At 35.5% G+C, this 24,242-nt stretch overlaps 1 protein-coding gene across 5 annotated transcripts in view; it reads right to left on the reverse strand.

The window, feature by feature from the left end:
* MEMO1 (mediator of cell motility 1) overlaps positions 1 to 24,242 on the reverse strand; it is a 119,146-nt gene that overhangs the window by 35,477 nt on the left and 59,427 nt on the right. For all 5 annotated transcript variants that reach the window (XM_072634118.1, XM_072634116.1, XM_072634117.1 and 2 more), the window contains 2 exons: positions 6,922 to 6,990; positions 756 to 868 (listed from right to left, as the gene is read on the reverse strand). In XM_072634118.1, the coding sequence (XP_072490219.1) occupies positions 756 to 868; positions 6,922 to 6,988 (180 nt within the window). In that variant the 5' untranslated portion in view covers positions 6,989 to 6,990. The remainder of the gene's footprint in view (positions 1 to 755; positions 869 to 6,921; positions 6,991 to 24,242) is intronic.

Here is a 24,242-nt window from a genome sequence, read left to right on the forward strand (position 1 = left end):
CTCTTTTAATGCCACGATATTTTCAAAATAACGTGTATTCTCTAGAAAACAACCAAAATAGAGGACATGGCAATAATAAAGCTCTATTCTAAAAACAAAATGCTACTACTACAAAACTGTAAATGTATCTTCATTATAAGCGAACCTAATCTACAGAAATCAACCATTAACCTTTGCCCTGACCAAAAGAAAAAATGATTAGATTCGCTTTATAAAATGATTCACTGTAAGACTTCAGTAAATTCTAAAGTTCCTGATTTCACTTGAAATATAACTATTTCCAAAATGTTTAATGTGTCTATTGTATAATTACAGGTATATCTATACAGAAATTATTTTATTCTTATTTTAGTTTTTAAAAATCTTAAACAGAGACAAAATAATATGCATGGTAGATTTATGAGAGTTTTAAGAAGTACTAAGGACAATTTTTTACAGCTATGATATCATTTTTGTAACTAAGAAATTAGGGATTAGAAATGTTGATTATGTAGCCCTGAATCATACACAGTAATACAAGTATCCTAACTCTTGACCCCAGCGTTATTTTTTGCTAAAACATGCTTATCTCCTTTAAAAAAAATTCTAGGAAAAGACAGACAGGCCTATTTGTCTGATAGGTTTCTCTGGCAAGAAAATTTTTGTTATTATCAACAAATTTCCAAAAAAAATTAAGACCCTTCATTTAAGATGCTAAAATATCTACCACTAAAATAAAAACCGTGTAACAAACTGCAAGCTTACTACACACTTACTTTTTTGATCAATACGCAGGTCATACAGAGGTGTTCTATATATATCCACACTGGAAAGTGCACATCGAGATAGGGGCACGTGATGGGAAGGCCCAAGGATGAATATTCTCCGGCTAAGATAATTTAAAAGAACAGAAAAAAGAAAAAAAAACACAGGAAAATTGAACTTCTATAAAAATATGCTCCAATAAAAAAAGAAACCTGATTTCAATTCATTATCTATTAAGAATCTCTCTTGCCATGCAGGTACAATTACAAGTCTTTCCTTTATTTAAAATGGGATCCTAAGAAGGATCCCCATTGGTCCCCAGGGAAAAAAAAAAAAATCATGTGCTCAACCAAGTTAAGCTACTCAAAATGGAAAAAGGTAACTAAAGCTCTATTCAAATTTCTGGTCTAAAGTAGAGGTGATCACTATATGATAAAAGAAGTGAAAGACTCTAGATGCAACCCAGGAGGAAATTATCTTGTATTTCTCTTACAAAATTTAAAGGAACTTGCCATTTTGAAATATTTAGTAAATGCATATTGCTTAAGGAAATCTAAACCCATTACTGAATTTTCACATCAATGAATAAGAAAGTACTATTGATACGAATAAAATAAATGAAAAAATCTCTATTGCCAGGAAGCTTATACTCTAATGATAAAGACAGACATACATAACTCTATATAAAATAAATCAACTTTAGTTAAAATTTCATAAGAAAATAGTACTCATAAAGCAATAAACATCTTCCCTCTTACCCAAAATATGAGTACAAAAGATTTTGTAAGACAACATTATCTTCACTGTCTTTTCATGACCCACAGACATAGTATCATTGTTCGTTAAAATTATGTAAAAGCAATACTAAACTCTACCCTCTCTATTTACAGTCCAAGTAAAAGACATTCTCAAAAACAAAAAGCCTTATTACATATTGTTTTTGTACAGTCTAAGAGATGCAACTGTTTCTGCCTCTCAATGAATGATAATTCCCTTCACCAGAAAAAAAAAAAACTAGATTCCCAAATGATGTGTCAAAAATCAAGAACACATACAAGAGCATCGCACAACACAAAGATCTAGGACTATGATAAAGAAAATATGGAATGGCATAGAATATGATCTTTCTCCTGTCTTCAAATATAATTGCTACTTTTTTTTTAACTGATAAAAATTGGACTAGGTTTATTTCATCATCAGGGTGATGATTCTCCTACCCCCCTCCTCCACTCCCCCAACCCCCAACAACATAATCATTTCCAAAAAACTGCATTGCAATTAAACAGTCTGGAGGGCTAGAACAAATGTTATGAAGGTAGGCGATTTTACTGTTGTTACTCAGTTGTTCAGTCATGTTTGACTCTTCATGACCTTATGGACCACAGCATGGCAGGCTCTTCTATCTTCCATTTTCTCTTGAAGTCTGTTCAAGTTAACATTCATCGTTTCCATGATACTGTCTCTATCCATCTCATCCCTCTGCCATTCCCTTTTCCTTTTGTCTTCAGTTTTCCCAACATAAAGGTCTCTTCCAATGAGTCCCATCTTCTTCTTATATGGACAAAGTATTTCCAATATCTGACCTTCCAGTGAACAGCCCAAATTAATTTCTTTAAGCATTGTCTGATTTGATCTACTTGTCACTCTCAAAAGTCTTCTCCAGCACCACAATTCAAAAATGTTGATTCTGCAAGTGCTCAGCTTTTTCTTATGGTTCAACTCCTACAGCCATACATTGCTACTGCAAAAACCATAGCTTTGACTATATTGACCTTTGGCAAATCTGGACAGCATACTAATTGCATGGCTGCAGTTGTCTTCTTTGAGCCCAAGAATATAAAATCTGACACTGCTTCCATTTCTTTTCCCTCTATTTGCCAGAGAGTGGCAGGATCATTTACCAAGGTCTTAGGGTTTTTTTGATGCTAACCATCAACTTAGCTTTTACACTCTCCTCTTTCATCTTCATCAAGAGGTTTCTTAATTCTTCATTTGTGCCATCAGAGTGGTATCATCTGCATATCTAAGATTGTTGATCTTCCTCCTGGCATCCTTAATTCCAGTTTTTGATTCATCCAGCCTGGCATTTCACGATGTACTCTGCATTTACGTTAAATAAGGTGACAATATAGAGCCTTGTCATACTCCTTTTCCAATCTTTAACCAATCAGTTGCTCCATGGCTGCTTCTAACTGTTGCTTCCTGGCCTGTATACATATTCATTAGTGTAATAAAGGGGTTAAACTAGTAAGGTAAAAAGGCATATGCAAAAGTCAGCTTAGATCTAAGACATAAAGACTGACATGTACCAGGAGAGCCAATAATTTCTATTTTCTTCCCTTATTTTTTGCTTCCTAGGAAAAGTGGTTATTTCAGTCTAAGGATTCATAAGGGCTTATATGGGAAATGGGAAGAACCAGAGAAAAAAAGAGGAAAATGACAATACTGAAGAATTACAGCTCCTGCCAAGAAATAAAGGGCAACAGAACTTGGATACCTTAGTTACTAAAACTTATGAAAATTTATAACTATATTAAGAGTCCAAATCTTTAAACTTCCTTAAATATAATGCTGATCAAGAGTTTTTTTTATACCCCAACTATCTGTTCAACTAAGGCTACTGGAGTATTAGGATTAATTAATTAAAAAACATTGTATATAAGTAGTGACTTGTTGCTGTTACTCAGTTACTTCAGCTGTGTCTCACTCTCCATGACCCCATTTGAGGTTTTCTTGGCAAAGATACTGGAATGATTTATTATTTCCTTCTCTAGCTCATTTTATAGATGAAGAAACTAAGGCAAACAGGGTTAAGTGATTTACCCAAGGTCACACAGTTAGCATGAATCTAAGGCTAGATCTGAACTAAAGAAAATGAGCCTTCCTGATTTCAGGCCTGGACCTTTATCCACTGTGCTATCTAGGTGCCACAATAAAACTTACTTGTACACTAACTCATAAGTGCCTCTCAACTTTTAGAAATTACAATACTTGTTCTACAAATTAATTTTCTCTAACATGAAAAGAATTACTACATATATAGTCAAAAGTTAATGTGACCAACGCTTTTATTTCTTTAATTTACTGAATGATGAAACAAGTCACTAAATTATTAAAGAACGCATAACAGAACTCACCAACGAGAACCTTAGTAGAAGGAAAAGGAGAAAAGTATATGTAAATAAGATAACTAGTGGATTTACAGGGATATCCTCAAACCTAATGGCAAACAGAAATAACACAGGAATGATTGCTAGCTAGACTACAAGCAAAGTCTCATTCTTTATCAAACTAAAAGCCTCTTTTTCATTAGCAAATTTTAAAAGGTTTTCCTTGTACTAATGCCATCATCTAGAGAAATTTTTTCCCTCACAAGAAATTTTTTTTATAAATGTAATAACCACTTATAAAAACAATCAAATAAGCATACAAAAAAGGAATAAAATCTTATATTAACTTTTAGCACTTAAGGTAGAACCAAATAAATTCCACCAATCAATACGCATTTACTAAGCACCTGATCTGTGCTAGACACTGAGGGTACAAATACAAACAATGAAATTATCTATCCAGGGGTGGGCAACCTGTGTCCTCAAGGACACATGTGGCCCTCTAGGATCTCAAGTGTGGACCTTTGAGTGAATTTAAATTTCACTTGAGGACCCAGAGGGCCACATGTGGCCTCAAGCTCACACGTTCCCCACCCCTGTTATACTTTCAAGGCACATCTAACAAAAAAGAAACAACAAAATGCTTTTGCTCAGCATCCCTTAAGAGACAGATGGTGGTACGGTAGATAGAGCTAGACTTAGAATCAGGAAGACCTGAGTTCAAAATACATATTTGTGTGTGTGTCCGTGTGTTTGAAATTTCACTCCTGAGTTAAGCCAAGATCAATAACTTTTCATAAATCTGCTCATAAAATCATGATCCTTAAAGGATGACTATTAAATAAACCACAATTTGCTATCACAAAAATAAAGGTATATTTTGTTAGTTCAAGCCCTATGTAAGATTTTCTATCAAGATCAAATCCAATAAATAGGCAAATATTAATGTATTGGCATATATAGATGGCAATACTACTAAGTCTTAATATATTAGTCATGAGTTATAGATGGAAAAAAAAAGTCAGCACCTACTAACCAACCTGCTAGTCATGAATCCTTCCCAATTTAGTTAAGCTGGAGTCACACATGAAGCTTTTCTAGTTTAGGAGGACCACTGTTTTCCAAAAGCACAACCTTCAATAACCTCAAGTTATCTTTAATAGGGTGAGATGACAATGGAAGAAGGCTTCCATCATTTTATACATGTGTAGTTGCTTACTTTCTTATAACATAGTCCTCTGTTTATATACAATATTTCTAATCTATCCTGCATTTAACAAATCATTCCTTCTCTTCCTCTAGCTCTTTACACTTTTAACAGCTGGTGCTATTTAACATCTTTGTTCTTTTCATCTCTTTTCCTATACTTATGTTCATAAACTTCACTTTCAATTTTTCTTTTTATCTTAAGTTTTCATCATTATCTCTACTTTCATCCTCCTTGTCAATTTTTTATTTCCAATATTGCTTCCTAACAGTTACCTATTACCACATACCCTGAAGACATAGAGCCCAATAGTATAAAATAATAAATTAAGTCAGCCAGGGCTGGATCATATTCAACTCAATAAATATTTACTGGGCACCTAATATTCACAAACTAGGTAAACAATAGAGGGCACCAAAGATAATTAGGATACAGTTTTATTTCTTAAGAGGCTTATAATCTAGATGAACATGATATCAGAAAAAAGCAGGACTGTGCCTTAACTAAAAGTAAAAGCATCTTCATCTGCTTCACCTCTACAATCACCTTATTTCCCACCTCTTCAAGTTTCCTCTCTACTTTTTCTTTTCATATATCACTGTTCCTACCAACACTTCATTGCTAAAAGACAATGGATAAGAAATCTTTTTTCTAAAACTATAAGGACATGTTCTCTCACTTTTTTCCTGCCTTCTTTGACTACTCTTCAGATTCTCTTTGATTTCTTTTACCTCTTTCTTTTCTCTGCATGGTCTTCTTTACTTCTTTCTTTCTCTTTGCTATCTTAGTTAAGGCCTGCTTCCTCTTTTACTAATTAATGCTGTCCCCACCCCTAACCCTACATCAAATGTTGTTCAAGGGGATCTCTCTACACTCTGCTATGGCATACTAAAATTCAGACACTCACAGTTGTGTAACATAATGTAAAAGGTTGAAAAACAATCTTCTAATCATGATCTAAACTATAAGTATATACAGTACATATCAGGTCTCACTGATCCCTATTCACTACATCATACTGGTCAATAACAACAACAACAATTGGATTTATACAGTGCTTTAAGGCTTACAAAGGACTTCACAAATATTACCACATTGGATCCTCACAACAAACCTCGGTAAGTCCATTTTCACAAATAAGGAAACGGAGGTAGGCAGAGGGTGAGTGACTTGCCTAAGGTCACACAGTAAGTATCTGTGGTCATATCTGAACTCAGGTCTTCCTGACAACAGGCCCAGCCCTCTACCCACTATAATGCCTAGCTGCTCTATAAGCTTTCATATATACTGGGATTCCTACCCATCACAAGCCATCTACCAGAGTCCAGTATCTTTTTAGAATCCTTAGATTCCTTCAAGGTTCAGTTCAGGTGATACCTCCTCTGTGAAGACTTCACTCATCAGTCCACCCATCAGAGCTCATGCTATCCTTAAATTATACTTAAGGTTTAGAACAACAACACATAACTGCAAACATATTGTATCCGCCCAATAGCACATGAGCTTCTTGAAGGCAGCCAGTTTAGTTTTTGCCTTTCTATCACTAGCACTCAATATATTATTTTTCTATTCCTAGATTTATCAGAAAAACATAAAGATAAAATGTATTAGCCCCCTGGAAACCTTATGACATATATTTAAGAATTTATTTAAAATTGTACACCAAATAAAAGAGAATTATAAAGAATTCTGGGAAAGAATTTATAAAGACATTAGTAAGGATGTTATCCATTCTTAAAATTAAATAATAAAAAACAAAATCAAAAGCAATTTGATTTCTGTGACAAAGCAGTTATTTTTCATTTGCCAAACTTCTCCCAATTAAAAAAGAAAAAGAAAACATCTGATCATATTACTTACGTAATAGATGGATCCACTTGTTTGTAAGCATGAGCAGCACAAGACCCACAGTAAGTATATCCTGCATGGCTACAAAACAAAATAATTTCAAAAACTTAATCACTGATGTCAAAATCAAGATATAATAAGAATATATTAGATATATATCAAGATATATATCATATATTAGATAATATATCAACAACTAAGTGAATGACAAACATAACAAGATTTGAAATAAGTATCACGAAACAATATAGCAACAGTAGTACTAGGCATGAGGGATGACCAGTACAGAGTTACCAGGAAAGATGATGAAAGACCACATGATGAACATAGAGGGGGAAGGGAAAGAGAATAACCCTTCCTCCATACATACATACATACATACATACATACACACACACACACACACACACACACACACACACACCATCTCATTTGATCCTTACAACAACTCTACAAAGAAGGTACTATTATTATCCCCATTTTACAGCTTAGGAAACTGAGACAGAGGTTAAGTGACTTTCCCAGGGACATATAGTAAGTGTCAGAATTCAAATACGAACTCAAGTTTTCCTGACTCCAGGCCCAGATCTTTATTTATTGTGCTACTAGCTACCTCAACATGGAGAAGGCCAATATAAAGTGCAGGCCAAAGAATAATGCATAGTGAGGGTAGAAAATAAGTATGAGTCAAAGGGCATTCATTATTAACTTTTTGTGTATAATTACATATTATTTTGCAGAATGGTTGTACCCATTCACAGATCAGCTAACAGTACATTAGTGTGCCTGTTTCTCACATTTATCATTTTCCTTTTTTATCACCTTTGCAATTCTTCTAGATGTGGGGATGGAATCTCAGAGTTGCTTTAATTTGCATTTCTGTAAGCAGTGATTTAGAAAACTTTTCATATAGCTATGAATACCTTGGTTTCTTCCCTTGAGAACTGCCTGCCCATATCTTTAGACCATTTATCAAATGGAAAATGGGTGTTATTATATATTTGAATCAGTTCTTTATATACTGGTATCAAAGAAATTTGCTGCTATGATTTTTTTCCCCAGTTTTTTCCCTTGGATTTATTTGTTGAAAAACCTTTTAATTTTAACCCTAAAATTCCTAAGTCCTTGGGACACTTCTACACATATTATCAGAATAGGTAACATACACACTAATAAAAAAAATCCAATATGTATATTTAATAACATGAAAGATGTAAAATAAAACAACGTTTAACAGGCAAATCCTTTCAAAAGAAAGTTCTGAATTTCCCGTATGAATTTTTTTTTGTTTTGTTTATAATTAGAAAGTCTGGATAACAAGAGACAAAAATGTCAGATGATAGAGAAAGACCTTGTGGAAAACAATATGAAGTTGTAGATAAGACATTTAATTTTGTATAATCTTTTAGCCAATAATACCACAAAGAGATCAAAGACAAAGGGAAAAGACTCATTTTACTAAAATATTATTAGCAACACATTGTGGCAGCAAAGAAGTGGAAACTAAGTGGGAGCCCATTAAATGAAGAATGGCTAAAGATGTAAGAGAACATTACTGGGCCATAAGGAATAAATATGAAGTACGCACAGAAATTTGGAGAGATCCTTATGAAATGAAATAGAAAAAAAAAGCAGTACTGTTAAAGCAATTTATACGATGACCAAAATAATATAAAGGAAAACAAAAGACTTCAGCATCCCCACAACAGTGCAGTGATCAATCATCACTAAGATTATTTCCTTAATAACGATAAATGTTATAATCAAGTAATTCACTTTTTTGGTCCTCCCCTTTATGTCATGTTTTTATTGTATTATTTTCTGCATCTTATTTATTGATTTCTTTCCTCACTAAATCAATATGAGTTTCAATTGTCAATCAAAATTACTTTGCCACTAGTTACCTGTGGAGTTAAACTCTTTGTTTCACTGCCATTCTCCATTCTCCTATGATGGCTCCAATGGGGAAATCATAACACTTTTATTCCTTTTGTTTTCCCTTCCCAAATCTGACCTCTGACACTTCTTACCCACATGACCTTAGGAGAGTTAGCTGTCCTTAACCTCTAAATCTATCATGCTATGACTTCAGTGGACTGATGATGAAATCTGCCTCCCAGCGGAGACGAAGAACTAAAAGAATTAAGACATTTGGTTTCATTTGGTTGTTTTGTATAACTATTTTACTTGTTGGGGGTGAGAAATGATAAAAGCAAGAGTGAGGAAGGGGGGATAAAGGAGAAAGTAAAGAAGGAAACATCTAAGTAACCAATATAAAAGCAAAAGAGGAAAAAAATCCAGAAATAAATTGAACAATTTTATTGCCAACTTGTTCAATTTATGTACTTTTCTTTTAAACAAACTATACATAACACAAATTCACAGTTTCATATCCAACCTTCTTTATTATACTTCTTTCTGTGTGAATATTCATGTTTGAAGAGAAGGAAATACAGTTGATCCTCAACATTTTCTGTTTGACTTCTGTGATTTCAAACATTCATTAAGTAACATCATTTTCACAATGGCAACAGATAAATTCGCAGCTATGCGCAGCAGAGAAAAAAAAATGGGAGGTATGATGCTCACAAGTTTGTGGAGTGGAGCTGGTATCCTACCAGGTGCTTCACAGGTCCTGTTCACCATACCGCTGAAGAGTAAAGAGCTCCTCGTACATTCACTGCATATTTTCATCGTTTACTTTTAAAACTCAAGTTTTATGTTATAACTATGTCCACAAAGCATACGGCAAATCCTTTGGGCTATAAGGCCAAGTGCACAAAGTCAGTGATGAAGTTTAGTGAAAAAATAAGTGTCACATAAACTTCATGCTGCAATGTCTATAGCCACTGTCAGTCCTTGTGACTTCAAATTTGTTTTGAAGCCAATTTATTGACAATTCATAAGAGCCACAAAAAAAGAGGAAAGTACTTAAGAGCACTGATGATTTCATCAGTTAAGGAAAGTGAATTGTTTGAAATCAATGTCTGATTATTTTTTTTTGTAACTGAGATGCTGATGCAAAAGATCACAGAATTCTAGGCAGCAAGAAAAATTTCTTGAATGTACCAATTTTATTTTGTGTCCTGCATTTTATGGGTTATTTCATGGTTACTGTGTTAGGAAAATGCATATTATCAGAATTAGTGTTTTGTTATAAAGAACTATATGCAAAAAAGCTTATTTTCAGCAATTTCTAATGAAAGATTACAGTTTTTGGTGGTCACAGGAACCTAACCCCCAATTTCCCATAGGTTCAACGTATCAACATTCACATTTTTTGCTTTTGAGCCATTTGCTAGCACCACAAAAGTTAAAGATTGATTATATCTTTAAAAAATAAATGAAATGCTTGAAATTGACTTAAGTAGAATCAATAATTTCTAACTTCCTCTGATAAATGTTACATAGGTTTAGTAGAAAAAGCTTGGAACTGGAATTTACAATTAAATAGTATGACTGATATAATTAAATTTCCTGGTTTAAATAAAATCTTAATGCTTTCCTACTTTAAAAATGCATTTATAATGTCATTGAGATTTGGTCTATTGTTTCTCCTATCCCCTCTATTAGAAATGCCTCATTACTTTCTCACACTTTAGAACTATGGAATTAACTTCCATTTTCCTGATTGCCTCCTCCTCTTGGAATCCCTACCTCCTTTAAGGCACCATGCCACCCTCTAGATAAGGCCTTTCTCAATTTTCCACTCAGTTGTTAGTTTTTCTCTCACTGTGAAATTTACTTTTTATTATTTCATATGTACTTGGTATTGCTTTATCTGTGTATATGTTGTATCTTCCAAATGAAACATAAACTCCTTAAAGTCAGGGTCTCTTTCTTTTTTCCTGTTTTTATATCCTCAATTCCTAGACAAGGCCTGGAACTTTAAATACTGGACAAATTATATCCAATAGTCATGGTCAAATGCACATGTTTACATAAAAACCTCTAAGAACACATATGGAAAAAAAATCACCTTCAGCTAAAATAATCAAGGAAAGGATAGTCTTTGAGATTTGAAATTAATAATGGCTAGGACTTCAATAGGGGAAGGGGAAGGGGAAAGGGCATTTCAGGTATAAAGGATGAAAAATAAGAACATGAAGCAGAGACATATAATAGGTATGGAAAGAAATTAAGTTTGGTTGGAGTGTCAAGTATGAGAAATAATACTGGAAAGGTAGGGTGGATTAAAGAGGGCAATAAATGCAAATAAAGTAGTTTCCTGAATAAATGGAAAACCACTGAAGGCTTCTGGGCAATGGATAGATTTGATTATACCTATGCAAATGGAAAAACAAGGATGTTTATTTTTAATATCAGTTTCATTATTTGACAACTATTTCATGCAAGCACAGAATTAGGAAAAGAAAGGTCCAAGCTTCATATCTACATCCAATTTTTCAAAGTTAAAATTGCAATACAAATGTGCAAAATACTTTTACTAGTATTTAATTTAAAAAAATCAAAGTAATAGCATATCACTATAAATGATAAAATGTAAGTACAGAAAAATTACAATTCCTTTTAAAAAAAAACACCAGGTACAATTAGAATTAAAACTCATAGGGCTACCTAGATTCTAATCTATTATTAAGTCACTGAAATAAGCTTTTTATATCCTATTCAAAGATTTTCAAAGGCAAATTTGAAAGAAGAAAAACTGATTAGTTACCTATATAAGGAAGCAGAGCCAACTGTAGTGATGAAATATTTGTTCTGCACTGAAAAGTACTTTAGACCAACCACAGAAAGTCTAATGAAAAAACTTTAGTATCACAGGAAATGCTTCGACTTGTCACAAGAGTAGAAATTCATATTCACTAGTTTAAGAACAAATAAAATGCCATTTGACCAAAACAATAAATGTAAGGGCAATGTATGTGAAAATTAAAATAGGAAAAAGATAATGATGAAAACATAAATAAAAGACAACAATAAAAACACAACATAAATTTCAGCTAAAGATATAGAAAAAGGATAGCTAAAGTAAATACCAAGTCCAACAATTTCAAAAGAAAAAACAATTTAATAGCAGAAAATAGCATTGACCTGGGTGAGAATCAGGAAATGAAGGATCTAGTCATGGTTCTCTTTCTATCTTGCTATATAACTTTTCTTATTAAGGTTCTCCAGGCCTCAGTTTCACAATCACAGAGTTAGACTGAAACTGAGAAGTTCATTTAGTCCAACTTAAAAATGTATACAAATCACTTAGCCTCTGCTTGAAGAGCTCTAGTCATGGAAAACTTACCACTTCCAAAGGCTTATCATTCTACTTCTGGGCAGCTATAGTTGCAAGAAGATTTGCTTACATAAAGCCTCCCTCTCTGCAACTCCACCTGCCCCTCCTAGTTCTATCCTCAGGAGTCAAAAATTAAAAAAGCTATTCCCTCTTTCAAGGGAAGATATCAAAGTATCAAAATATCAAGGGAACAAAAAGATAAATTGAAGCAAGCTACAAAAAATGTCCTCCTTAACTTCAGAAAAACCTAGAAACATTTATATGAACTGATGCTGAGTGAAAGGAGAAGAACAAGGCAAACATTATACATACTAAGAGCCACAGTGTGCAAGGACTGTATCTGATAAACTTAGCCCTTCACAGCAACGCAAGGACCTAAAACGTTTCCAAAGGACTCATGATGCAAAGTGCCATCTACATCCAGAGAAAGAACTATAGAGTCAGAATGCAGAATGAAGTGGACTTTTCTCTTATGTTACATTTTGTTTTTTCTCATGGTTTCTCCCATTTGTTTTAAAATTCTTCTATGCAACAAGGCTAATGTGAAAATGTGTTTAATAAGAATGTATGTGTAGAACCCATATAAGATTGCATGCCATCTTAGGGAGGGAGGAGGAGAAAATTTAAAACTTATGGAAGTGATTATTGAAAACTGAAAACAAGGGGAGGAGCCAAGATGGCAGGGTAGAAAGATACACACATGCTAGCTGCAAACCCACAGCCCATAAAATACCTGTAAAGAAGACCTCCCAACAAATTCTGGAGCAGCAGAAGCCACAGAACAATGGAGTGGAGGAAATTTCTGTTCCAGAGAGACCTGAAAAACTGACACGAAAGGTCCGTCGCACCCGGGACCTGGAGGAGAGCTCAGCCCTGCCTTGGCCACTAGGCACCGAGAGGAGCAGATCCAAGCAGGCTTCAGGGACAGAATCTCCAGCAGCCACACAGGTCCCTCCACCCATAGGTGCCAAAGGCCAGTGAGAGGGTCTTTTCAGCTCCCCAAGAGGGGAATGGGGTGTCCCCATGACTCAGGACCCCTCAGGAGGCAGCAACAGAGGCAGCAGCAGACAGGGGCTCCCAAAGCAGGCAGGAGTTCAGATCCATTGTTGAAGGTCTCCACATAAACCCCCTGAGGGAACTGAGCTCCATGTGGTGGCCCTACCCTGACCAGAGCACCTGAATTTAATCTCACATTGAATAGCAGCCCCACCCTGCCCAAAGCCCTGAGGCTGGAAAGCAGCATTTGAATCTCAGACTCCAAGCACTAGCTGGGTGGATCTGGTGGGGAGGTGGGTGTGGAAAGGAAACTCAGAAGTCAAGTAACTGGCTGGGAAAATGTCCAGAAAAGGGAAAAAAAATAAGACCATAGAAGGTTACTTTCTTGGTGAACAGATCTCCTCTCATCCTTTCTGATGAGGAAGAACAATGCTTACCATCAGGGAAAGACATAAAAATCAAGGCTTCTGTATCCCAAACATCCAAAATAAATATTCAATGGGCTCAGGCCATGGAAGAGCTCAAAAATGATTTTGAAAATCAAGTTACAGAGGTGGAGGAAAAACTGGGAAGAGAAATGAGAGAGATGCAAGAAAAGCATGAAAAGCAGGTCAACACCTTGCTAAAGGAGACCCCAAAAAATGCTGAAGAAAATAACTCCATGAAAAATAGGCTAACTCAATTGGCAAAAGAGGTTCAAAAGGCCAATGAGAAGAAGAATGCTTTCAAAAGCAGAATTAGCCAAATGGAAAAAGAAGTTCAAAAGCTCACTGAAAAAAACAGATCTTTCAAAATTAGAATGGAACAGATGGAGGCTAATGACTTTATGAGAAACCAAGAAATCACAAAACAAAACCAAAAGAATGAAAAAATGGAAGATAATGTGAAATATCTCATGGGAAAAACAACTGACCTGGAAAATAGATCCAGGAGAGACAATTTAAAAATTATGGGACTACCTGAAAGCCATGATCAAAAAAAGAGCCTAGACATCATCTTTCATGAAATTATCAAGGAAAACTGCCCTAATATTCTAGAACCAGAGGGCAAAATAAATATTGAAATAATCCACTGATCATCTCCTGAAAGAGATCCAAAAAGAGAAACTCCTAAGAACATTGTGGCCAAATTCCAGAGTTCCCTGGTCAAGGAGAAAATATTGCAAGCAGCTAGAAAGAAACAATTTAAGTATTGTGGAAATACAATCAGGATAACACAAGATCTAGCAGATTCTACATTAAGGGATCAAAGGGTGTGGAATAGGATATTCCAGAAATCAAAGGAACTAGGACTAAAACCTACCCAGCAAAACTGAATATAATACTTCAGGAGAAAAAATAGTCTTTCAATGAAATTGAGGACTTTCAAGCATTCTTGATGAAAAGACCAGAGCTGAAAAGAAAATTTGGCTTTCAAACACAATAATGAAGAGAAGCATGAAAAGGTAAACAGCAAAGAGAAGTCACAAGGGACTTTACTAAAGCTGAACTGTTTACATTCCTACATGGAAAGACAATATTGGTAACTCTTGAAACTTTTCAGTATCTGGGTAATTGGTGGGATTACATACATACATACACACACACACAGAGACAGAAAGCACAGAGTGAATGTAATAGGATGGGACTATCATGGAAGTCATTTGCAAAACTACACATATATGGCCTATATTGAATTGCTTGCCTTCCCAAAGGGAATGGGTATAGAGGAAGGAAGCGAAGTTGGAACTCAAAGTTTTAGGAACAACTGTCGAGTACTGTTCTTGTTACTAGGAAATAAGAAATACAGGTAATGGGGAATAGAAAGTTATCTTGCCCTACAGGACAAAAGAGAAGATGGGGATAAGAGAAAGGAGGGATGTTAGAAGAGAGGGCAGACTGATGATAGTGGCAATTAGAATGCTCTGTGTTTTGGGGTAGGGGGAGGGGAGAAATGGGGAGAAAATTTGGAACCCAAAATTTTGTGGAAATGAATGTTTAAAGTTAAATAAATAAATTTTTTTAAAAAGATAAGAGAATAAATTGTCCATTAAAATGCAAAATGAGTTATATATTTGAGGACATAGCTAATGTTGGAAATTAGTTTTGCTCGATTATGCATATTTAGTGAGTTCTTTTTTAAAATTGTTTTATTGGGGAAGGGCAAATAAACAAATTTTGAAAACAAAAAAAGAAAACTGAAAACAAAAAAATAAATTATTAAAATTTTAAAAGTGTCCTCCTCTAAAGCATGGCAGGGTATACAGTCCCCTTCTATCCTGATCCTCTGTCTGCAATTCAATTTGTCAGTGTCCTTGTCTAAATTTAGGAAGTTTAAATTATACGATCTCTAATTTTCTATGATCTGTGAAAAACCTGCCTAACTGCAAAGGACTAAAATTTGGCCAGAAGTCACAAAGGTAAGAAAATTTCTCTCTGGTTTTCCAAGGAAAACTAAATCCTATATAGAAAGCAAACCATGTATTTATATCACTATCTCTACTTTTCTTCCTACTAGGTAGAAATACAGATACACACATACATATTTTTACACACACACCCCCACATACACATGCAAATAAAAAAAAAGAATGGTCAAACAAACTATAGCCATTTCAACAATAACAAATAAAGATTGTAAGGTCAGAAACCAAAGACCAAAACTCAGAAAGTTCAATTAGTTTTAACACTTTCCTCTCTTTCACCAGCCCCCCTCTACTTTGTTGCCAAAATAAACTCTACCTCCAAATACATTTGCCACTACCTTAATCCAAGCCCTCTAGCCTAAACTATTTTTATTACCTCCTAACTATTCTTCCTCACTCTTACCTAGCTCCACCTTCTCTAATCCATTATCCAAACAGCTGCTAAAAAGGTCCTCCTGCTACAGAGGTATAACCATGTCACTCCCATGTTCAAAAACCTTAAGAGGATCCTTATTGGCTGTAGGATAAAAGGTAAATAAGTTTATGGCTTGACATTTTCAAGGTTCTCCACAATAAGCCCTCTAACCTTCCCTTTCCAATCCAATTTTAGACTACTGTCACTCATGTATCCAGTGAGTCCACAAAACTAGATCATCAAAGGCTGTCCAAACTCATTATGTTATGTTCCACCTCCATGTATTTGCACAAACAGTGCAACCTACCTATAATGCCCTCCTTCCTCTTTCTTACCTTTCAAAATTCTCTCTTCCTTTAAAATTTTTTTTTTAATTAGATGTTGTACTGAAAAGTTAAACCCTCATCATCTTGTATCTAAGGCCAGCTTTCTATTCATTCTGCTATGGTATGCTGGCAAAGTCTGGATAGTCTCACAGCCAGAAAGATCTGGGTTCAAGTCCCACCCCTGATATACATTAGTTATGTGTCCCTTGGAAAGTCACTTAATGTCTCAGGGTTTCAAGCAGCTCTCCAAATGTAAGTTGCAGAAAAGGCATTAATAAGCATTAGTAAAGGGAAACAGTGAGAGATTAAGTGCCTACTACATGCCAAACACTCTGCTAAGCATTTTACAAATATCTCATTTGGACCTCACAAAACCTATAGCAGATAGATGCTGTTATTATCCTCATTTTACAGTTGGGGGTCAAAAAGAGGTTTTATGACATGCCCAGAGTAACAAAGCTAATAAGTGTCTGAGTCTGGACTTGAACTCAGGTATTCCTGACTCTAGGCCCAGGGCTCTATCCACTGTGTTACCCTGCAGTGGTAGAGGAAATTTCTTCATCTAGGAGTTCTCTAAAAATCACAGGTCCATTTCCAATTCCTATAAAAATTAGTATTGAACATCAAATACAACCACCTAAATTTATTTGGTAACTATTTACAACTGAATAATTAATTTCAATGACAATCTCCTCTTCCTTCAAAGCTCAGCTCACCTGCTACATGACATCTTTGATTCTCCTTACGATGGAAGAGAAACAGCACAACATACAAGTCAAAGAGGGATTACTGTGGGTGGTAAGGTCTTCAAGGTAGTCCTATTTATAGATTACACTGCACTGATTGCATCAAAATGTAGGACACTATAAAACCTCCTGCAACATATCTTCTATTAGTAGAAGTAATATGACATGTCCATCCACACACACACAAAAAAGACCAGATTTCAATAAGCATTTGCATGGACACCCTAAAGAGTTTCTTGTCCAAGTTTGCATGAGTATGAGTGTGTGTGTTAGTGTGATTGTAGATAGACAGATATCTGAATCAAATGGACAAAGTTTGACCCTGGGTTAAACAGAAAAAGTGGACTAGACTGCTTTTAGAAAACTGGCAACCTGTTGTGCTGACCCCAAACTGCCCATGAAATTAAAGGTCTCATCTTTCAAGATTAGTAGTTTACCAGTGTGGTTATATAACAGCAAGACACAGAATACCACTGCCTTAATGGAGATTACTACAGTAAATCCAGACAGAAGAAGTAAAGGTCTGAAAGCTGCTGTAAAGTTGGAACTGACAAAGAAGTTGTCAGGTAACTAAACAGAGCAGCAGGGGAAGGAAAGAGAAAAATCCAGGCTGATTCAGATATCCAACCTGGGTTAGCTGGAAAGTTATTAGCACCCTTCACAGAAAGAGGATCTAAGAGGCAAAAGGCAGTAAGTTCCTAAAGGGGACCAGGGAAAAGGGAAGTCAAGGGGGGATTTATATAGTCTCCACAACATACCTGTGATTTTACTAGTGTAGGAAACTTTCAACATCAATGCAGAGTGATTATTCTGAAACAGAGTTTTGGAAAGTTGTCTGAGGCACCTAAAGGCTCACTGACTTGTATAGGGGCACACAGCTAGTGTTTCTGTCAGCAATTTTATTTGAATCCAGGTCTTCTATAATTATATGGTGTAACTCTATCCAGTATATTACCTCTCACAGAAAGATATAAGGGAACCAAAAACATTAAACTTCACTTAAAATTTGCAATTCTACCTAAGGTCCTAATAGCAACCCTAAGCTTTTACCACTGAAAATTCTTTCCTATGCAGCCTGACGTTAACGCAATAAGATATCAATTCTTAGTAATAAGAAGTCAAAAATCCACCGTACTAGAAAATTAAGAAAAGCAATGTGCTACAGAAGAATACTACTGTCTACTGTGAAATATTGGGGTTTCTTAGCAGGTTTGACTTCATTTGTTGTTGTTCAGTAGTTTTAGTCATGTTTGACCCCATTTGGGATTTTCTTGGCAAAGATACTCAAATGGTTTGCCACTTTCTTCTCTGGTTCATTTTATGGATGAGAAAACTGAGGCAAATAGAGTTAAGTAACTTATCCAGGGACACAGACAAAAATTGACAGATAATTCAAAGATAAAAACCAGTCTCTAGCTACGCTACCATTGGAGACCTACCAATCCTAGTCAGCCATCTTAATATTTTTGTCCATTGCAACAACATGCAACCAACAAAGACGTAGATGAGAGAGCAGACGGAGTAAGGAAACTGAAGGGCAAGAACACAAGAGAGTCTACAAAAAAAGGGAAAATACATATGCCAGGGATGAAGTTCAGGGGGTCACCAGAGCTGGTGAAGCAGTGAATGAAACTGGAAAGATTCTTGCTTCTTCAAGTACAAAATGATAAATTTAGGTGGAACACAGTCAGAAAAGCAGAAAGAAATGTTATTTGCAAGAGTTGTTTTCTGAGAAAGGGCTTAAGGGTTTGAATAAAAAAGTATGACAAGATGGAAAAATCTGGTAAAGACTGTTAAATACCTTAATACAATAAATATGTATATGGTAAATGACTTACTCCAGTGCACTAGTTTTTGTACCCCAAAATTTCCTCACACAGAAGAAGTCCATTCATTTGTTAATGGTGCTAATTGTTCATTCTTGTTTATATTGACTCAAAATCTGCCCTGGTTTAGGCTCCACCCATTGGTCTATGCTCTGGCCACTGTTTCAACAAAGATTATGCCAGATTCCTCTTCCCCATGAAAGTCCTTCAAATATTTTAAAACAATGACAGTATTCTTCCCCCACCCAATCTTTTCTAAATGAATGCCTATTTCTTTCAAACTATCATTGATACAACATGGATTCTACTCTTTATCTTGGTTACCATTCATCTGGACAAATTCGTTTATCAATGTCTCTCTTTAAATATGTATTTCAGAAATTATTACAATATGGATCAATTAGTGTATAATGAAAATAACAGCTCCATTTTTCTGGATACTGAATGGGAACAGATTTAGTGAAGACTTCTCAGGGGTATGAGACTCCTCCCTAGAGTAGAAGAGACCTAAGGTCCAGGTTTCCATTCCTCCAGGGTCAGGTGATTTCCATACAAGGCTATATAATGGATTAGAATCAAAGATTAGCTATGGTTCACCAACTCCTCAATACCTAATTTGCATTAAACGCATGCAGTCTGCAGCCCTCACTCTGGTCTGCCTGATTTGTATAAGTTCTCAATGCCCCATTTGCATGAGTCCGCAAGGCTTCATTTGCATGTTTTCAATGCCTAATTTGCATATGATGACGTGTATTTTTGCAGGCTCTCTCCACTCAGTAGGTATGATGAAAGCTCTGTGATTTATAATCTCAGGTTGGGCAGCTAGGTGGTGCAGTGGATAGAGCACCAGTGCAGGAGTCAGGAGGAACTGAGTTCAAATCTCACCTCAGACACCTGACACTTACTAGCTCTGTGACCTTGGGCAAGTCACTTAACCCCAATTGCCTCATCCTGGGTCATCTCCAGTCATCCTGATGAATATCTGGTCACTGGATACAGATGGCTCTGAAGGAGAGGCGAGACTGGTGACCTGCACAAGCCCTTCCTCACTCAAAACAAAGACAAGTTCAAGTCATGTCATGATTTCTGATGGCATGGTCTTCTTCAGCAACTAAGGACAAACACACATTCACAGTTAAAGGGCCAGTTGCAGCAGGAAGAGCCACATGTGCCAGGTGTGCTAAAAGATTTCATTTAAGGGGCGGCTAGGCAATGCAGAGGACAGAGCACCAGCCCTGAAGTCAAGAGGTTCTGGGTTCAAATTCAGCCTCAGATGCTTGCTAGCTATGTGACCCTGGACAAGACTACCTCCAAAAATTTTTTTTAAAAAAGCAAGCTGACAAGCAGACAAAGGACACACTCAAAAGAAACGCTAAGTCAGGTGAAAAGAATGATAGTAGAGAGAAGAAGCTGTGTTTAAGATTGGTGCAGAGTAAGTATATATTTGGCTGCAGTAAGTTCAGCCCTGTACTTCCACTTCCTCTGGAAGAGTTAAGGAAGGGTCACTGCCTACTTCTGTGGATATATTTATACTCTCCCAGAAGTGGAGAAGAGTTATATCAAAGGACATGGACAGTTTTCAAAAAGCAAATAAAGCTATTAACAACCCTTTAAAAAAAAATGTTCCAAATCACCAAAGTTCCACCTCACACACATCATCAGATTGGCAAACATGACCAAAAAAAAGGAAAATAACAACTGTTGGAGGAGGTGTAGGAGAATAGGTACACTAATGCATGGTGCCTAAAACATAGTAGCATTTAATAAACACCTGTTAATTTGCTGGGACTGTAAAGTGGCCTAACCACTCTAGAAATCAATTGCAAACTATACCCAAAAGTCACTAGTCTATATATACCCTTAACCAAGTGATGCCATTATTATTAGGCTTATAAATCAAAGAAGTCAAAGGAAAGAATCTACACAAAATATCCACAGAAACACTTTTTTTGTTGTGGAAAAGAACTGGAAACAAAGTGGGTACCCAAAAACTGGGAAATAACAACATTTTATGGCTATGAAAATAATTGATTATTATACTGTAAGAAATGAGGAAAAATTCGGCAATGCTGGGAAAAATTGCATGACTTGATGCAGAGTGAACAGAAACACTAAAAAATTTTTATATAATGACTACAAAAATGTAAAGGAAAACAACAGAGAAAGACTTAAGAACTCTTATCAATACAATAACCAATCATGACTAATAATGTAGCATGCCTCCCCTCCTGGCAGAGAAGTGACATACTAACAGTGCCAAATCAGATACAGATTTTCAGACAGGCCTAATGGAGCAATCTGTTTTGCTTCCTATACCTACTTGTAACAAAATTGGAATGGAGGAGGGTGGGAATGGGAGAGTAGAACAGTACTGCAAAAAATAAACAGAAAGAAAGCAAAGAACAATGCAACATTAAAAAAAAAAAACCCCCACACTGGGGCAGCCAGGTAGCCCAACGAATAGAGCACCAGCCCTGAAGTCAGGAGGACCTGAGTTCAAATCCAGCCTCAGAAACTTGACACTAGCTGTGTGACCTTGTGCACGTCACTTAACCTCAATTGCCCCACTTTCCTCCCCTCAAAAAAACTAAAAAAAAAAAAAAAAAACCACAAAAGGAAGTAAATTCAGAAGGAACCACAGAATTGGTACTATTATGTCACATTTAATCTATACTTTTTTTAAACCTGAATATAAGAGATTCAAGGCTTCATATACAATCAACATTTGCTTTTCATATATTCAAATGTCAATGTCTGCTAAATTCTCATTTTAAATTTTTTTTAAATTTTGAATTTTTGACACTCTTTTAATCCTTTACTAAGAGCTCACCAACTACCCAAGTGATAATGTATTCTAAATTTTTTCTAGGAATTAAGATATAACTACTATATATTTCTTCTCCATCCCTCCTTTCTTAAAAAGGGAAGATTAACCTAGCTCTAGTCTTCACGAACTTTCTCCCTTTCTCATAATTCCTCAATAGTGGTTCAGTCAGTGATGTCAATTTTTAAGTTCTTTTATTATTCTGAGTTAGAATTCATGATACAAGGAACTTGAACTCAGACAATCAGATTCTCTCTTACTAACTCCTCACCTATCTAGAGCATGAATTCCCTCTCAAAAAGATTTATTCTAACTCTGATAAATTCAGTGATCAAACATGACTCCAGAAAATACATAAAGAATGGAAGAAAGTGCTACCCACCTTCTGACAGAGGGGTGAAAAGCTAATAAGAAGAATGAGATGACCTGGAACATGGCCAACGTGGAAATTTGTTTTGCTTGACTGCAAATATTTGTTACATAATAGTTTTTTTCTTCTCTTCCCTATCCCCACCTCCCAAGTTTGAGAGGAACACAGAAGGCAGAAGAGAGAAAAAAACACTTGCTTACAACAGAGCTCCTCTAGGAACCAGAGTTAAGAGATAACCCTGAAGCCTAGAAGGCAAATAGAATGGAACTGCTACATTCAGATATGGGAATTTGAGTGCTAAACCAAGTTTCAAGTTAGAGTACATGACTAAGTTATGCATCTATAAAATTACATAGCTGTATAAGATATGATTATACAGTAACGGACAAATTTCACTTGTGGCTCAAAGAACCAATTATTATACGTTACATTTTATACACTATTGTTACTCAGTTGTGTCCAACTCTTCATGATCCCATTTGGGATTTTCTTGGCAAAGATAATGAAGTATCTGTCACTTCCTTCTCCAGTCATTTTACAAATGAGGAAACTGAGGCAAACAGGATCAAGTGATTTGCCCAGGGTCACAACCAGAAAGTATCTGAGGCATATTTGAACTCAGATTAGTTTTTCTGACTCCTGACCTGGAACTGTATCTACTGTACCACCTGGATTATTATTATACTAACTATCTCTCTGTGTGTGTACATACATGCATACTACATATATATACACACATATAAAAACATTAAAAATCTCTTATATAATTTGCACCTCACTTGTCCGCAAAATGCAATAAAGCAGTTTCATACTAAACAGTTGATTAAAGGTATCTTGTACGGATGACCCCTCTCCCAATTGAGGAAGCATAATTAAAGAACAAGGTTTAGGGGATGAGATTCCTGGGATGATGTCTAAACAGATTTGTCCCATTTTCAAAGAAAGTTGAAGAATGAGAAGAGATCTCAGTGGTTACCTATTTCAACCATACACCAAAGGAAATCTCTATTACAACATGCCTGATAGATAAGCAGTCATCCAGCCTCTATAGCAACATCTCTACTGAGAAAAAATTCACCATATTCAGAGACAGCCCAGGCCACTCCTGGATAAGCTTAATTGTTGAAACATTACTCCTGACAATAAGCTTGAACTTCCTACTTTATAATTTATATTGAATACTTCTAGTTTTGCCCTTCATATTACTGCAATTTCAGTTACATTACAATTTCTGTAAATAAATCAATTGCAAAAGCCCCATCCCAAAAAGTTTATAAACAACCTTAACTCAATAAAGCTTTGATCTCTTTCCAAAGAGAAGGCAACCAAGGGCAACAAGGGTTTAGAATATAAACTAATCTATAAAATCTTACAAAGAGTAGTGGAAAATTATGAGATGTTTCATCTCATAAAAAATAGCAAGAAGCAAAAGAAGGAGAACCAAGTTTATATGAGACAGAATTAAGGTAGGGCATCCAAAAAGTAATTAAGGATAAAATTGGAGGGTAGACAACAAACAAACAAAAAAAAATAGACGGTATTTCTGTAACAAATTTGTTTTTCTATCAATACAGTAGAACCATGAGTGAAGAAGCAGAAATGGCAGTAAAGAAAGCAATGATGGAAAGGGCAACTAGACTAGACTGAGTATACATTGAAGAGGTCCATGCTGGAGATGACACCATTTTAAAGGTAATCAAGAACTGATTCTTAATGTATCTGAAAAAGAAAAGAAATCAAGCGGAAATTGCAAATGAGAAGAAGAAAAAAGTGACAGAAAATATCAAGCACTGGTACACCTATTTTCCCACCTCTACAAAATCTTTATCAGGATAATTTACACAAGATATCAGGTGTTTCCCTGATGAGTCATGGGACAATATTCTACAGTAAACCATATTCTTATAATCACACAACTGAATAAAGAGGAATTAAAATACAAGACCCCAACATGATTTGTACATGTATAGCCTGTATCAGATTGCTTGCCATCTTGGGGAGGGGGAAAAAATTTGGAACTCAAAATCCTATAAAAGTGAATGTTGAAAACCATCTTTACATGTAATTGGAAAAGATAAAATATTGTTAAGCAGAAAAAATTAAAAAATAAAATACAAGACCTCACTGTGCTTTTTTAAAAAATTTTATTCACTACAGCAAAATGCTAAAGGTTCCTCA

The sequence above is a fragment of the Notamacropus eugenii genome, chromosome 1 (genome assembly GCF_028372415.1).
Source record: "Notamacropus eugenii isolate mMacEug1 chromosome 1, mMacEug1.pri_v2, whole genome shotgun sequence".
Lineage (NCBI taxonomy): Eukaryota > Metazoa > Chordata > Mammalia > Diprotodontia > Macropodidae > Notamacropus > Notamacropus eugenii.